The sequence below is a fragment of the Haliotis rufescens genome, unplaced genomic scaffold (assembly GCF_023055435.1).
Source record: "Haliotis rufescens isolate VD_foot unplaced genomic scaffold, xgHalRufe1.0.p SCAF_5, whole genome shotgun sequence".
In the NCBI taxonomy this organism is placed as follows: Eukaryota; Metazoa; Mollusca; class Gastropoda; order Lepetellida; family Haliotidae; genus Haliotis; species Haliotis rufescens.
In genome coordinates, this window is record NW_025964223.1 from 24,351,912 (window position 1) to 24,366,251 (window position 14,340).

The 14,340-nt window shown below is 41.3% G+C and overlaps 1 protein-coding gene across 1 annotated transcript; it reads left to right on the forward strand.

The window, feature by feature from the left end:
* Positions 1 to 96: 96 nt before the first annotated feature.
* On the forward strand, positions 97 to 13,444 carry LOC124111262 (acetyl-CoA acetyltransferase, mitochondrial-like). The gene is made up of 13 exons (XM_046470914.2): positions 97 to 182; positions 791 to 844; positions 3,368 to 3,485; positions 4,240 to 4,335; positions 4,965 to 5,065; positions 5,625 to 5,717; positions 6,232 to 6,282; positions 7,783 to 7,936; positions 8,453 to 8,545; positions 9,176 to 9,289; positions 10,748 to 10,812; positions 11,741 to 11,898; positions 12,169 to 13,444. The coding sequence occupies exons 1-13, from the start codon at positions 153 to 155 to the stop codon at positions 12,287 to 12,289; spliced, it is 1,248 nt and encodes a 415-aa protein (XP_046326870.2). The 5' UTR covers positions 97 to 152; the 3' UTR covers positions 12,290 to 13,444.
* The last annotated feature ends 896 nt before the right edge of the window (positions 13,445 to 14,340 follow it).

Below are 14,340 nucleotides of genomic sequence, written 5' to 3' on the forward strand. Positions count from 1 at the left end.
TAAGGCGAAGAAAATTATCTTTTAACTTAACGGAATATGATCTTTACATACAGCTTTATACAAAATTAAGTTGTTTTCTGGTGTTGATATGCGTATGGAAACTATTACGGTCAAACAAGGTACAAGGTGCCTGCTGCTTCAAGAAGTCCAACATGAGTTTTCGAACACTTCAGGTTTTGAAGGTATTTTCATTAATTCCCAATACAAATAAGGTTTCGAAAATGAGGTCTAAAACAACGTTTTTATGGTTAACATGCTGACATTTGCATAGTGGCTTACAGAAGGCAAGAGCATGATTGCATATCTGTTGTTCAGATTTCGATCACAATGTTTTAACTTGATAATTTGTGTGAGTCCGTTTTTCTACTAAATGCGTAATTATTAACTAATTATTGATAACTAGATAAATTTTATTGGTTTCATGTTCGGGACACTGCTTTACATCTAAAACACAAATTGTGCCTCTGAAATTTGACAGTCATGACAATCTATTGAAATACAGTCACACTTGAGTTGCCTTTTTTTAATTTCCATGTATACGTATGTACAAAATATTATATATAGGCTACATGGAAATTTCAATTGCACTTCTTCAGTGTGAATGAGTGAGGTACGTATTAGCTCTGCTTTAACTATTAGACATCCACTGGTTGCTAATACATAGCTACAATTCATGCCTTCATGACATTCGACTTACGTATGATGCTGATTTTGCTAAGGTCATCACAAGTTCTGTCAGAGTGCACATTACATAATGTCATGAAATTTTTTATGATTATGTATTTTTCAGCCCAGACAAAGCTTAAGATGTGTCCGACATTTATCGAAAGTTTCTGGATTGAATGTAAGTACCGGTATACATTTTACTCAGGTTATACCGTATTCGTGTAATATGGCTCTATTATATAAGGACATGGCTCCATTATGACAGGCTCCGCCATCATGCATGATAGCGGAACTTGAAATTAAGACAAGAGATATTATTGGATGAAATGGTCGCGGATGTGGAGGTACTGGTGGACTGCAGAAATGAGCTTAACCCCTGTTAAGCGACCCCAACTGCAGCAACCGCTGCCCTGCACTAACCATTGCCAAGCAACCCATGTTGCTTAACGATGCAGCATCTGCTGCCCTGCAACTACAGTTGCCCAGCAACCCATGTTGCTATGCAGCTAGCGCTGCCAGGCAAGTACCATTGCCAAACCATGAGCGAGGGCAACTATCTCACCATCCGCTGTAAAGCGGACACTAAGCCATCTGCTGTAAAGCAGAATGGATAAATTGGTTCCTGCTGTAAAGCGGGCAACCCTATCCTATATAATTTATAATTTAGGATGTATCCCAAGACGCCAAATGTAACTTGTAATGCAGTCCACCAGCACCCCGCCCATCCGCAACATTTTATTCATGACAACATCATTATATACAAACATAATACTCCAGTAAAGTTCAACCAAATTGACAACTGCATAGCTTGAATAACTTGTAATTAAGGATAACAGGGTGGGTGGGTAGGTGCAACAAACTATAGATGAATGCGCGAATATAACTATGTGTTGTACGGCTGAAAGCTGGAGAGCAAGTGCTGCGTGAGCTGATGTCACGCTACAAGGGGTCATAGAAAATATAAACAAACGCTCCTATACCGGACGTGCCAAGAGCGGATCTAGGCCAGAGACGATGGCACCATGCAAATCAGCACGTAGCCGCACAGAATGAAGGTGTTTAGCTGTAATAATATTAGCAGCTGTGCCAAGCCTGACATAAAGGCATTTAGTTCTAATCACTAAATGCTAATAAGCACTGTCTGACAAGTCGCACAACCAGCCAACAGCCAAAAGAAATACCGATGTATTTGAGATGTGTCTCACGCTTCACTGCCTCTAGGTCCATGCATATGTGAACTAGCTTCCCCATCATTCATCTTTTTCCCTCATTTGAAATGGTAGAAACATAACCCCGAGAAGCGGAAGAAATATTCTTGTCAGGGCCCCATTCCAGAAAGCGATCTTAGCGCTAAGGTCATCATAACTCACATACTTTAACACAATAGTCGTAGTGCTAAGATCACTTTGTGGATTTGCCCAGGACTTGCTAGAATTTGTTCACTTTTGTTTTGGTATTAACGCATCATGATACTTCAGAAGATTTCAAATTATTGCTAGTTCCTCAAAATGTGTCGAGAAGTAGGTTTATGAATATGAATTTTGTTCAGAAGGTCAGTGTTAGAAAGAAGAGGTCCTTGGGCATTGTTGAGATTTGCTGCTATGTTTCCCTAAACATGCTAAACTAACTATTTACTATTTATTACTGCAAGAACTCCATGACTTTCATGTATAATTTTGAACACTGTCATTGGGGTCAACACCCAAATTCTTACATTAAAATGGCCTGGCCTAATGACAGTCATGAAAAACCAAAAACGTGATAATTGCTAGCATTTACCTGTATTCCATGTAATTCCTGTTTTACCTGTATTCACCAGTATTTGTCTGTATTTACCTTCTTTCACCGGCAATCACCACTACTGGTATTTCCCTATATTCACCTGTAGGATGTACTGACACTGTTAGTCTCAGCTGTGAGGACTCCTATATTTGCTGTATTTACCTGCATTCCCCAGCATTTACCTGCATTCTCCTGCATTCTCCTGTATTCACCTGCATTCTCCTGTATTCACCTGCATTCCTCCTGTATTCACCTGCATTCTCCTGTATTCACCTTCAGGATGTAGTGATCGTCTCAGCAGTGAGGACTCCTATATTTGCTGTATTTACCTGTATTCTCCAGTATTTACCTGCATTCTCCTGTATTCCCCTTCAGGATGTAGTGATCGTCTCAGCAGTGAGGACTCCTATATTTGCTGTATTTACCTGTATTACCCAGTATTTACCTGCATTCTCCAGTATTTACCTGTATTCCCCAGTATTTACCTGCATTCTCCAGTATTTACCTGCATTCTCCTGTATTCCCCTTCAGGATGTAGTGATCGTCTCAGCAGTGAGGACTCCTATATTTGCTGTATTTACCTGTATTCCCCAGTATTTACCTGCATTCTCCAGTATTTACCTGTATTCCCCAGTATTTACCTGCATTCTCCAGTATTTACCTGCATTCTCCTGTATTCCCCTTCAGGATGTAGTGATCGTCTCAGCAGTGAGGACTCCTATATTTGCTGTATTTACCTGTATTCCCCAGTATTTACCTGCATTCTCCAGTATTTACCTGCATTCTCCTGTATTCCCCTTCAGGATGTAGTGATCGTCTCAGCAGTGAGGACTCCTATATTTGCTGTATTTACCTGTATTACCCAGAATTTACCTGCATTCTCCTGCATTCTCCTGCATTCTCCTGTATTCACCTTCAGGATGTAGTGATCGTCTCAGCAGTGAGGACCCCTATTGGCTCCTTCCTAAGCTCCCTGGCTGATGTACCTGCCACCCGACTTGGCTCCATCGCCATCAAGGAGGCAGTGGCCAGGGCAGGTATGTGCAGTTTTCAGTTGTCAAATCTTTAGAATATCAAGGAACAATAAGAGGATTTTTGTTTTCGAGTCTTTGTTCTTTGATATTAGGTTAGATACATAATCATGACATGACTCATCTGGTGTGCGAATTTAAGCAATGATTTTGAGATCATTATCCTAAACTTTACACAAAGTAAACAAACAATTCATCAAGGGTTGTAGAAATCAAGGCTTGGGTTAGAACAATAGAAGTATCATGGACTAACCCAACCACCCTTTACTTTATAAGTAAACTAATCCAGAAGCCCACAATAGATACTAAGCTAAGAAACTGCATTAAATGTATTTACAACTAAATTATATACAAACACTAGTGTCTGCCACAATTGTACCCAACAGTTGTGATTGTTGCTAATAATATTAACGATACCATGTTCATGATCCGATACATATCACAGTACACTGTACTTGCATGTGCTGTTATCTGTGGTGTGTAAGCTATCTTTTTCATAGACAGGATGGCCAAATACCTGGCACACTAATGATTTACACTTGGCAGTGTCAAGTGTGGCACAATGGATGAAAATATTTAAATTTTCACCACTAAACTTCACTACTAATTGTTTGTTGTAACAGTTGTTAAAGCAAACATTTAAGGTTAGAATCAATGTTTTTTACTTTGTGTATGACTGTGATTGATACTTGTATCGAGAAGTAAAAAATCATGCTATAACAGAATGCAGCTGTACCTGTCCTGTGATTGTGTGTTGCAGGTATCAGTGTGGGGGATGTGGACGAGGTGTACATGGGCAATGTGTTGCAGGCAGCCCAGGGACAGGCACCCTGCCGACAGGCGACACTGGGCGCAGGTAATACTCACTGGGGCATGGAGTGTTTTGTGGGTGTGTTTAAAGTTCATTTTATTATCATAATTATGGTGCCAAAGGCATGGTTGAAATCATAACGGCATGGTTAAGGTAGTTCAAAATAAAATATGAAATGTTTTATGGATAAGTGTGCCCACAGTTTTTTAGAATTAAAAATAATATGTCTTTTTTTGGTGGTATTTTTGTTTTTCAAGAGATATTGCCAACTTGTTTTATTTTGCCTCTTGCATCTTGGCATTTTGACCAAGGAATCAGTAATACAAGAAGACAAATTGGTCTTACCATTGTTAACCATAAGTAATCTTATGCTACATGAGTGAGTGAGTGAGTGAGGTTTAGTGCCCCTTTGAACTAGGTATACTTCAGTTTTATCACAGCCTGTCAGCTTGGTGTGGGAACAAAGCCTGAAGTGATTCATGTCTTCACCACTCACCACTTTGGTGAAACCCACGATCAGGGTATGGTGCTGACAAACAAGCTGATGAATTTGAGGCCATGATCATAAGATTCTGGCACACTCAAGGGACACAACTCTGCACGGGGAATTTCGGAGACTTAGATGACTGGGCCATGTCCCGTTATGTGTTTGAAGATGTACTTGTGTGTTGCAGGTCTGCCCATTACAACACCCACCTCCACCATCAACAAGGTGTGTGCCTCGGGGATGAAGTCCATCATGCTGGCTGCTCAGAACCTCATGTGTGGCCACCAGGTGAGTCTCACACTTACTATGTACTGTCAAACCTTGTTAGTGTGGAAACCTGTTGGGAAAGTCCATCATGCTGGCTGCTCAGAACCTCATGTGTGGCCACCAGGTGAGTCTCACACTTACTATGTACTGTCAAACCTTGTTAGTGTGGAAACCTGTTGGGAAAGCTTACATGTATAGGAAGAGACAGAATTCTGTATCCATGAGGGGTTCATTCTGAAATTAGTTAATCTCTGTGCTTTCAGTAGGATGGACAGCATTTCACTGTATTTGTGGTATTGCTAATTGTTATGCTGCATTCACAGTCTCATTTTGTTTGACCATTGTTGAAGGTTTGACCAATGTTGAATGTACTGAATACAAAATGTTTGACAGTGTTACACCTTGTGAAATGTTTGACAATATTACAGTTTATATACTGTAGAATATGTTAATAATGTTCTATAATTTAAGTGTTTGATGTTATATATTTTATAACATGTTTGTTATTGTATATATTGGATAGCATGTTTGACAATAGTAAATGTTGTGTAACATGTTTGCCTATGTTGTATGTGTGTAGGATGTGATGGTGGCCGGTGGTATGGAGAGTATGTCCCATGTGCCGTTCTACATGAAGCGAGGACAGACACCATATGGTGGCATCAAGATGATGGTGGGTGACCTTTGTACTTCAACAGCCTTGACTGAATATTTTAAACATTTATAAAAAGAAGGTCAATAAAGAGTTTGCCAAAATCATGTAATTATTTAGCTCTGACAGTCTGAGCCTTCTGAATTATGAGCTGTACAGTTACAAGTGTAACACCGTTGTTAGACTTTGGTTAATTCATCATCCAGTGTCGTACAACATAAAGGTTCATAGGATATTACAACATGTGGGGATTCCAGGTCAGAATAAAGGTCCCAGCAATTATGCTTGTCAAGAGAGAGGTTAAAATGGCTAGGCTCTATGACTTGGAGTATGCATGTCATTGTATCCCAACAGCGGGACTGATTCTCACTATTTAAATGACTGGATTGTCTGGTGCAAACTGCTGTCATTTAGTTGATATTTTGCTGAGAGCAGCGTTAAACAGCAAACAAACATAATATTAATTGTATTCGACTTTGTATTCTTTGTCAAATGAGAAAGCCTAGCTCGCAGGACACTACTATTTTTTTTCCAGGATGGAATCGTGTTCGATGGCTTGACGGATGCATATGATCACATTCACATGGTAAGGAGAACTCAACCTAGAGTTGTTTTGAAGTAAATAAGCAAGTTGGTCAACTGATTCCGTTGAACACAGCCATATAGGAATAGAATCCAGGGAGAGTAGGTCAGATGAGGATTGGGTGGTTGCATTGGCTGATTGCTCGTTGTTGTTCTCGGGCGGTGTTCGTTACACATGCCTCCAAGGCAGGTAGCCTCCTGGTCACCGCATTAGGGATATAGCTGTAACATTGCTGCCTGCAGCGTAAAACAACAGACCCGTGAAGATCCGGGGTTATATAGGTCTTCAGCAACCCATTCTTGCCGTAAAAGGCGACTATGCTTGTCATAAGAGGCGACTTACAGGATCGGGTGGTCAGGCTCTCTGACTTGGTTGATGCATGTCAGTTTATTCCAAATGCGTGGATTGATGCTCATGATGTCAATCACTGGATTGTCTAGTCCAGACTTGATTATTTACAGACCGCCATCATATACCTTGAATATTGATGCGTGCGGCATTAAACAACAAAGAAAGAAACAAAGAAATGTAAAACGACATGCATTCTCACATTCACTGACATGTTCCTTACAACTCAGTTGAAGTGTCATCATTTTGTTTTCAAACAATGATTAGAATCGGCAGACTGGCAACTTATTTAATTTAGAAACATGACTTTTTAATGCTGTACATGTATGCTTTTCCTGACAAATGTTATAAAAGGGAGCTTACTTTGACTGTCTGTCAAAGATTGAAACCGTGAATGTCCAACATGGCCATTGTCTAAGTATATGTAATGAGTGACAAGTTCAGTTTGATCTACTTTATAGAACAGCTCTCGACTTGGGTAAGTTTCTGTGTATGTGACTCCCGGCATTGTTTAGGCTTGAAGTTACTTTAAGGCAGACCCCAGGGGTAGATGTAAGCAAGGATTATATCCTACCTAAATATTATCCTGGGGGAAGTTTTATTATAGAGTATAGTATAGGATAGGACTACACACACTGGTATGGGTTCAAATTCACCAGGAGAATCATCCTGACACTAGAGAATTTCATCCCCAGGATAAAAAATTGGGTAGTATATTCACTCTTACATAGACACCATTGGTCAATCCAACTTGTCCACTGCTCATGTCGGATTAGTCGTTTATGTAAACTAGCTGGCTAGAAAACAACTAGTCCCGCTGGATTTTCACTTGTTTTCACTGACAGACTAGTGACCGTGTCTCCCCTTGGAACCCCACACTCCTTTGGTGCATTGTTTCATGCATCTCATTAACGACTATTTCTCAGAAATAGGTGAGAATATATGGCACTATCATACATAACTGTAGCCCGAGATGGGCAGAGTGCAGATGATGCAATCGTAACTGATTGTGCTGATAAGAATACTGTCATCTTCATAAACTAGCATCCTTTTGTATGTATATTGCATACATTGCATATATTATATATATCAAGAATGTGACGTTGACAAGGATTGCGTTGAGCACCTGATGGACCTCTACGTGTGTGTTGACAGGGAGTGTGTGCCGAGAACACGGCCCGCAAGTACAGCATCAGCCGCGAGGCCCAGGATGAGTATGCTGTCAGGAGCTACCAGCTGAGTCAGCAGGCGGCAAAAGCAGGGCTCTTCCAGAAGGAGATTGTGCCGGTGGAGATTCCCAAGAAGAGAGGTGAGAACAAGAAGGAATGTGCAATGTTTCCTCAAAAGGAGAGACTTGGTGACCTGATCTATATTACAGGTGGGCTCTTAGTGGAGAAAGAACTGTTATCTGTGTGGGAGCATTGTAAAGAATGAAAAAAAGAAAATTTCATGTTAAAGATAGTAAAATGATGCAGAAAAGTGTTGCAATTTGTCAAGGCAGTTTATAATAAAATGCAAAAAATGGAGTAGGAAGTTTGATCCTGGGGTTGGAAGGGAGATTGATCCTGGAGTTGGAAGGGAGTTTGATCTAGGAGTAGGAAGGGAGTTTGGTCCTGGAGTAGGAAGGGAGTTTGATCCTGGAGTTGGAAGGGAGTTTGATCCTGGAGTTGGAAGGAAGTTTGATCTAGGAGTAGGAAGGGAGTTTGGTCCTGGAGTAGGAAGGAAGTTTGGTCCTGGAGTAGGAAGGGAGTTTGATCCTGGGGTTGGAAGGGAGTTTGGTCCTGGAGTGAGAAGGGACTTTGATTCTGGTGTGTCTGTGTTCCAGGTGACCCTGTGACAGTGTCGGAGGATGAGGAGTACAAGAAGGTCAACTTCGACAAGTTCAAGTCTCTCAAGGCCGTCTTCCAGAAGGAAAATGGTAACACAACAGTGATATTGACTACTTGCTCTCCAGAGAGGATAGAGAGGATATCTCTGTAGAGGATATGTTTTTTGTCTGAAATAACAAAGAAGTCTGAATTAGAGAGTTGTAGGTCAGTTTGAGTGATGATAATTTATTAAGGAACTGAGGGGACCAGAGAAAAAGTGCGTTTTTCACCAAAATCCAAATTTGACAGAGAGGTAACTGTAATCAGGTTAACCTGCAAATTCTTCACTGTCAGTAGCCTATACTGTGTAATCAGTGTGCAATTCTCAGGTTGGAATGCCCATAGGAAGACAAGTGATTGAAATACTTGCTGTCATGTAGGACACACTTACCTTTACTAAGGCTCATATGATTGTAATGAAATCCTGTGGAGATTCCAGGTTAGAATAGGTCCCCAGCAAGAGGCGACTACATGGATCTGGTGGTCAGGCTCGGTGATGTGATGGATTGTATGTCATCGTACCCGATGGCACAGGTTGTTCATATTATCAATCACTCATTTTGCCTGATCCATACCATTGTTGTCAGGTTCATGTTATATTGCTAGAATATTGTTGACTGCTGCATTAAGCAAGAAACAAACAAATTCTGAATACTGAGTACAATATGATTATGAATCAGGCACCGTAACAGCTGCCAATGCGAGCACCTTGAACGACGGCGCTGCAGCTCTGGTCCTGATGACAGCGCAGGCCGCTGACAGACTCAAAGTGAAGCCACTCGCAAGGATTCTGGGTAAGTACTACTAAACACAGTGAGCAGAGGAATCCAGGGTAGAGTAGATCCCCAGCACCATATGCTTGTGAAAGTAGTGACTATTGATGATCACGTTACAAGAAGTGACCTGGCTGATGGTGTTTATGGTAACCTCATTATGTAGAATGTTGCTCAACCACTGATTTGCTTGGCCCAGATTGAATATTTACAGACCGTCATGATATAGCTGGAATATTGCTGACTGAGGAACAAAACAATATGTGGACTTCCTTGGAACAATATAGAGGCAATCTCCTGGTTTAAGGGGGACACGGGTGTCCCAGTCGTCTAAGGCGCCGCGATCCACTGTGCAGAGTTGCGTCCCAGAAACCTATGATTGTGGGTTCGAATCCCGGTTAGTCCCGATTATGTTTCTAGGTTTGTCAGCACCATACCCGTGCTCATGGGTTTCACCGAAGTGGTAAATGTCTGAGACCTGCATCACTTCACTCTGGTTTAAGCCCATCCCTGATATACACCGAAATTACTTCCAAGGAGAGCAGTATGATGAGGCCATTACAGATGATGGGTCATCCAGAAAACTATACTTCTCAACATTTATAGGGATATTCAAGTGACCACATGAGGAAAATAGGTGAAGTGTTTAAAGATGTGAAAAGTTTACAATATTGCCAGGAAACTGTCACATTTTCAGCTTCATTTTAAGCTAAGATGGCCATAACTACATGTTGCCATAAGTCTCCTGACTTTTCAGTGTGATCAATTGACAATGTTGTACACCTTATATAGTGACACATGTCTGTTTTGAATAAGCTCCCCATACCCATGCTCGTGGGTTTCACCCAAGTGGTAAAGGTCTGAGACCTGCATCACTTCGGGTTTCTTCTTGCATTAGGCTGACACGCTGCGATATTACTGGAATATTGTTAAAAGCGGCGTGAAACCCAACTCACTCACTCACTTGAATAAGCTAATGAAATGAGGCCATGTAGGGCTCCTGGAAGTCCGGTTTACGAACTTTGTGCCTGACACTGAAGCAGTGTGTAGGGCACATGTTGCTCTGTGAAGCGAGAAACATTTCTGTTTGTGAGATCTGAGTGTTCACTGGCTTCCTTCTTGCTGCAACAGGGACTTTGCTTCATTGGTTATACATAGTTTCACTGCTGTGTGTATTCAAGGGTAATGAAAGAATAGTGTATGCAAACCTGTCAAGTATTTATGAAGTACAGCTCTGTTACTGTATCTGTTGGTGGTATATATATTGGATATATGCCCTCTCTGGCATTCAGAACATATTTAAGAAATTCATGACTTGCTTTACTGTGATGAAGAATTTGTATTATTTGAGTGAATAAAAAGAGAGTATGGTGGCAAGTCTCTCTGAGAGAAACACTAAACTTTGTTTTTTATTCTCCACCACTCAACAACAAATGGTAATATGAAGTACAATGAAAACATTGTGGCATTATGTTGCAGGTTTTGCTGATGCTGCCATTGCACCCATTGACTTCCCTACTGCTCCAGCCAAGGCTGTGCCAAAGGTAGGATGCTTTATAATAGGCATAGTCGTGACAGAAGGAATGAATAGTGCTTGTCCAACATCCATGTTGGGATTCCAGGGCAGACTAGCCCTGAGTGCTTGTCCAACATCCATGTTAGGATTCCAGGGCAGGATAGCCACCGAGTGCTTGTCCAACATCCATGTTGGGATTCCAGGGCAGACTAGCCCCTGAGTGCTTGTCCAACATCCATGTTAGGATTCCAGGGCAGGATAGCCACTGAGTGCTTGTCCAACATCCATGTTAGGATTCCAGGGCAGGATAGCCACCGAGTGCTTGTCCAACAGCCATGTTAGGATTCCAGGGCAGACTATGCCCTGAGTGCTTGTCCAACATCCATGTTGGGATTCTATGGACAGGCGAGGCCCTGAGTGCTTGTCCAACATCCATGTTGGGATTCTATGGACAGGCGAGGCCCTGAGTGCTTGTCCAACATCCATGTTGGGATTCTATGGACAGGCGAGGCCCTGAGTGCTTGTCCAACATCCATGTTGGGATTCTATGGACAGGCGAGGCCCTGAGTGCTTGTCCAACACCCATGTTAGGATTCTATGGACAGGCGAGGCCCTGAGTGCTTGTCCAACATCCATGTTGGGATTCTATGGACAGGCGAGGCCCTGAGTGCTTGTCCAACACCCATGTTAGGATTCTATGGACAGGCGAGGCCCCGAGTGCTTGTCCAACACCCATGTTAGGATTCTATGGTCAGGCGAGGCCCTGAGTGCTTGTCCAATATCCATGTTGGGATTCTATGGACAGGCGAGGCGAGGCCCTGAGTGCTTGTCCAACATCCATGTTGGGATTCAGTGTGTGTCACTGTGTCACTGTATGTCACTGTGTGTCACTGTGTGTGTGTCACTGAGTGTCATTGTGTGTCATTGTGAGTCATTGTGTGCTCCTCTCTGTGAAGGTCCTGGAGATGACGGGGGTCAACAAAGACGACATCGCCATGTGGGAGGTGAATGAAGCCTTCAGTGTTGTGGTCCTCGCCAACATCAAAGAGTCTGGCCTTGACCCCAGCAAGGTGAACATTCACGGAGGAGCTGTCAGTATCGGCCATCCTATTGGGTGAGTCAGAGAAAATTTCAATGTTAGTGAAAGTTGTGTATAACTCTGTTAGGACCTTTTGAGCAAATGAGGTGTCACTCTACTTCCGGAGTTTATGTAGGATTAGAGCTATGTAATGCAAGAAACACCATAAATAGTCTTCAATTATAACGCCTGTACATGAATTTGTCTTTGGCAAGATGAGAGGAGTTTTGATCATAGGTTAGTTTGTTTTCTTAACCTTAAAATGATTTAAGTAATAACACGTATCTGATTCCGTGTGTATTCCAGTATGTCTGGCGCTCGCATCACCGGCCACATGGCACACAACCTGAAGCCTGGACAGAAGGGCATGGCCAGTATCTGTAATGGCGGCGGGGGAGCTTCGGCCATCTTGATTGAGGGACTCTGAAGTTGGCCAACATAGTGACAAGCATCATATCAACAATGGTTGCCTGAGCATCATGTAAGGGTTGTGTGAATAGTATTCTCAGATGAATGGATTTGGATTATTTAATATTGTTCACGAAGGATCATTGTTAATAAGTGATATTATTTACACAGATTTATACAATTATGTTGCATTAGGAGTTTTGAGGATTTAGTAATACCAGTAATATCCACTCTCTTAAGGATTTTGTTTAACGTGGTATCATTGGTATTACTGTAATAATGGTAACAGGTATTTTCTTGCAAATCTTTCTTTTTCTGTTATATCATTATTAAGAGAATTGTTATCTTCCAAACATTTCTGGCTTGACTTAGTATCATATGAAATTTTGAGCTTTATTTATAGTCAGTATTAACAATTTGTCCTGCTAGGTGTGAGGGGCATTATGATACACTTATCCAACACGATATTCGAGTCATGAATAGCAATACTCAATTGATCTAAATGGCTCAGCTAACAAGAGGTTGTTGCTATTGACCAGATTGTGTTTAACTTGCATTACTTTTTAATTTAGGTTTGTTCTGATAGTTTCCTGCAGTCAGAAGTAACCATTTTGTCATGTCAGGTTTTGAAAAACATATAAAAAAATTAGTTTGAAAATAATTCAGAAAACATGAATCGATACATGGGTAGGTGTATCATGTATCATCATCAGGTGTAAATTTGTGATGCCTCGGTGAATCGTGACGGTGCAACTGGATGTGAAGGTGAGAAGTGACCAGGGGATGATACTCGTTCCTGATGACGTACAGGCCATATTGACTATGGTACAGTATGCATCATGGTACACAGCTGGCAACATTATTGATATATATTTTGTATATGGGGCATTAGACGTAAAGCTTGTTGCATGGGTAGGAGTGTCCGGGTGAATCACAACATCTCTGTGTTGAGGAGAGCCTTGTGGAGTGTGTGTGTGTGAGCGTGTTGAGTGTTCTGTGTATGACCTAGTATCATCAAGTGCTACATGTAAATACTGTACAAAACAGGAATCTCACAGCAGTCATTATATACATGTACTGAAATTACCGTTCTCACTTTAAGAAACTAAAACTGTATTAGATTTGTGTCAAGCTAATTGTCAGTTTTTGTGAATAAAGACTTGGAGAAATTCTTTTTCATGTGTTTTTTGTGCCTTGGAATTATCTCACATGCTATGAATGGTTGGTTGGTTGGTTGGTTGGTTTGTTGTTTAACGCTGTACTCAGCTATATGACGGCGGTCTGTAAATAGTCGAGTCTGGACCAGACAATCCAATGATTGACATCATGAGCATCGATCCACGCAATTCGGATCGATGACATGCATCAACCAAGTCAACGAGCCTGACCACCCGATCCCGTTTGTCGCCTTTTACGACAAGCATAGTTACCTTTTACAGCAAGCATGGGTTGCTGAAGACCTATTCTACCCTGGAATATGAATGATTCATGTTAACTATCATCTGGTTGGCTATGATTGACTTTGAATTATCTTTGAAGATGTTTGGATACAAACAGATTGAGCAAGCCTATGTGAGCCCTGAGTAATTTAACTAAGATGCTTCTTCCTGTTCTATCGGTCAATATGCATTCATGGTAGAAAAGAAAATCTCTTAAACACTGTCTAAATATATATACCAAAACAGGATGTGAAAAAGAAAGACGTAAAAATATTTATGTTGGAAACCATGGTCATCAAAATAGTTTCCTCCATGTGGAGATCCATTTCTTTCTTTGTCAAATAACGTAAAGTCACCACAAAGAAAGATGTCATATCTTCTTATTCAACTACTTCTATGGCAACTTTAATTCGGACAGCACTGTCTAGATAAAGGAATCATCGGTAGATAGATTTACTACCCGGGTACCCAACACCCTATTATGCGACCATACCCAGGTACCCGTTGAACCTGTCTTAACTCAAACATATAAAAGTCACAAGCAATGTGTGCATGGTCAGAAGGAAATGTGAACATAAGAGGCTTGTAGAGTAGCCATGGAGTGATTTTTATTGTGTTTGTCATTAATCAA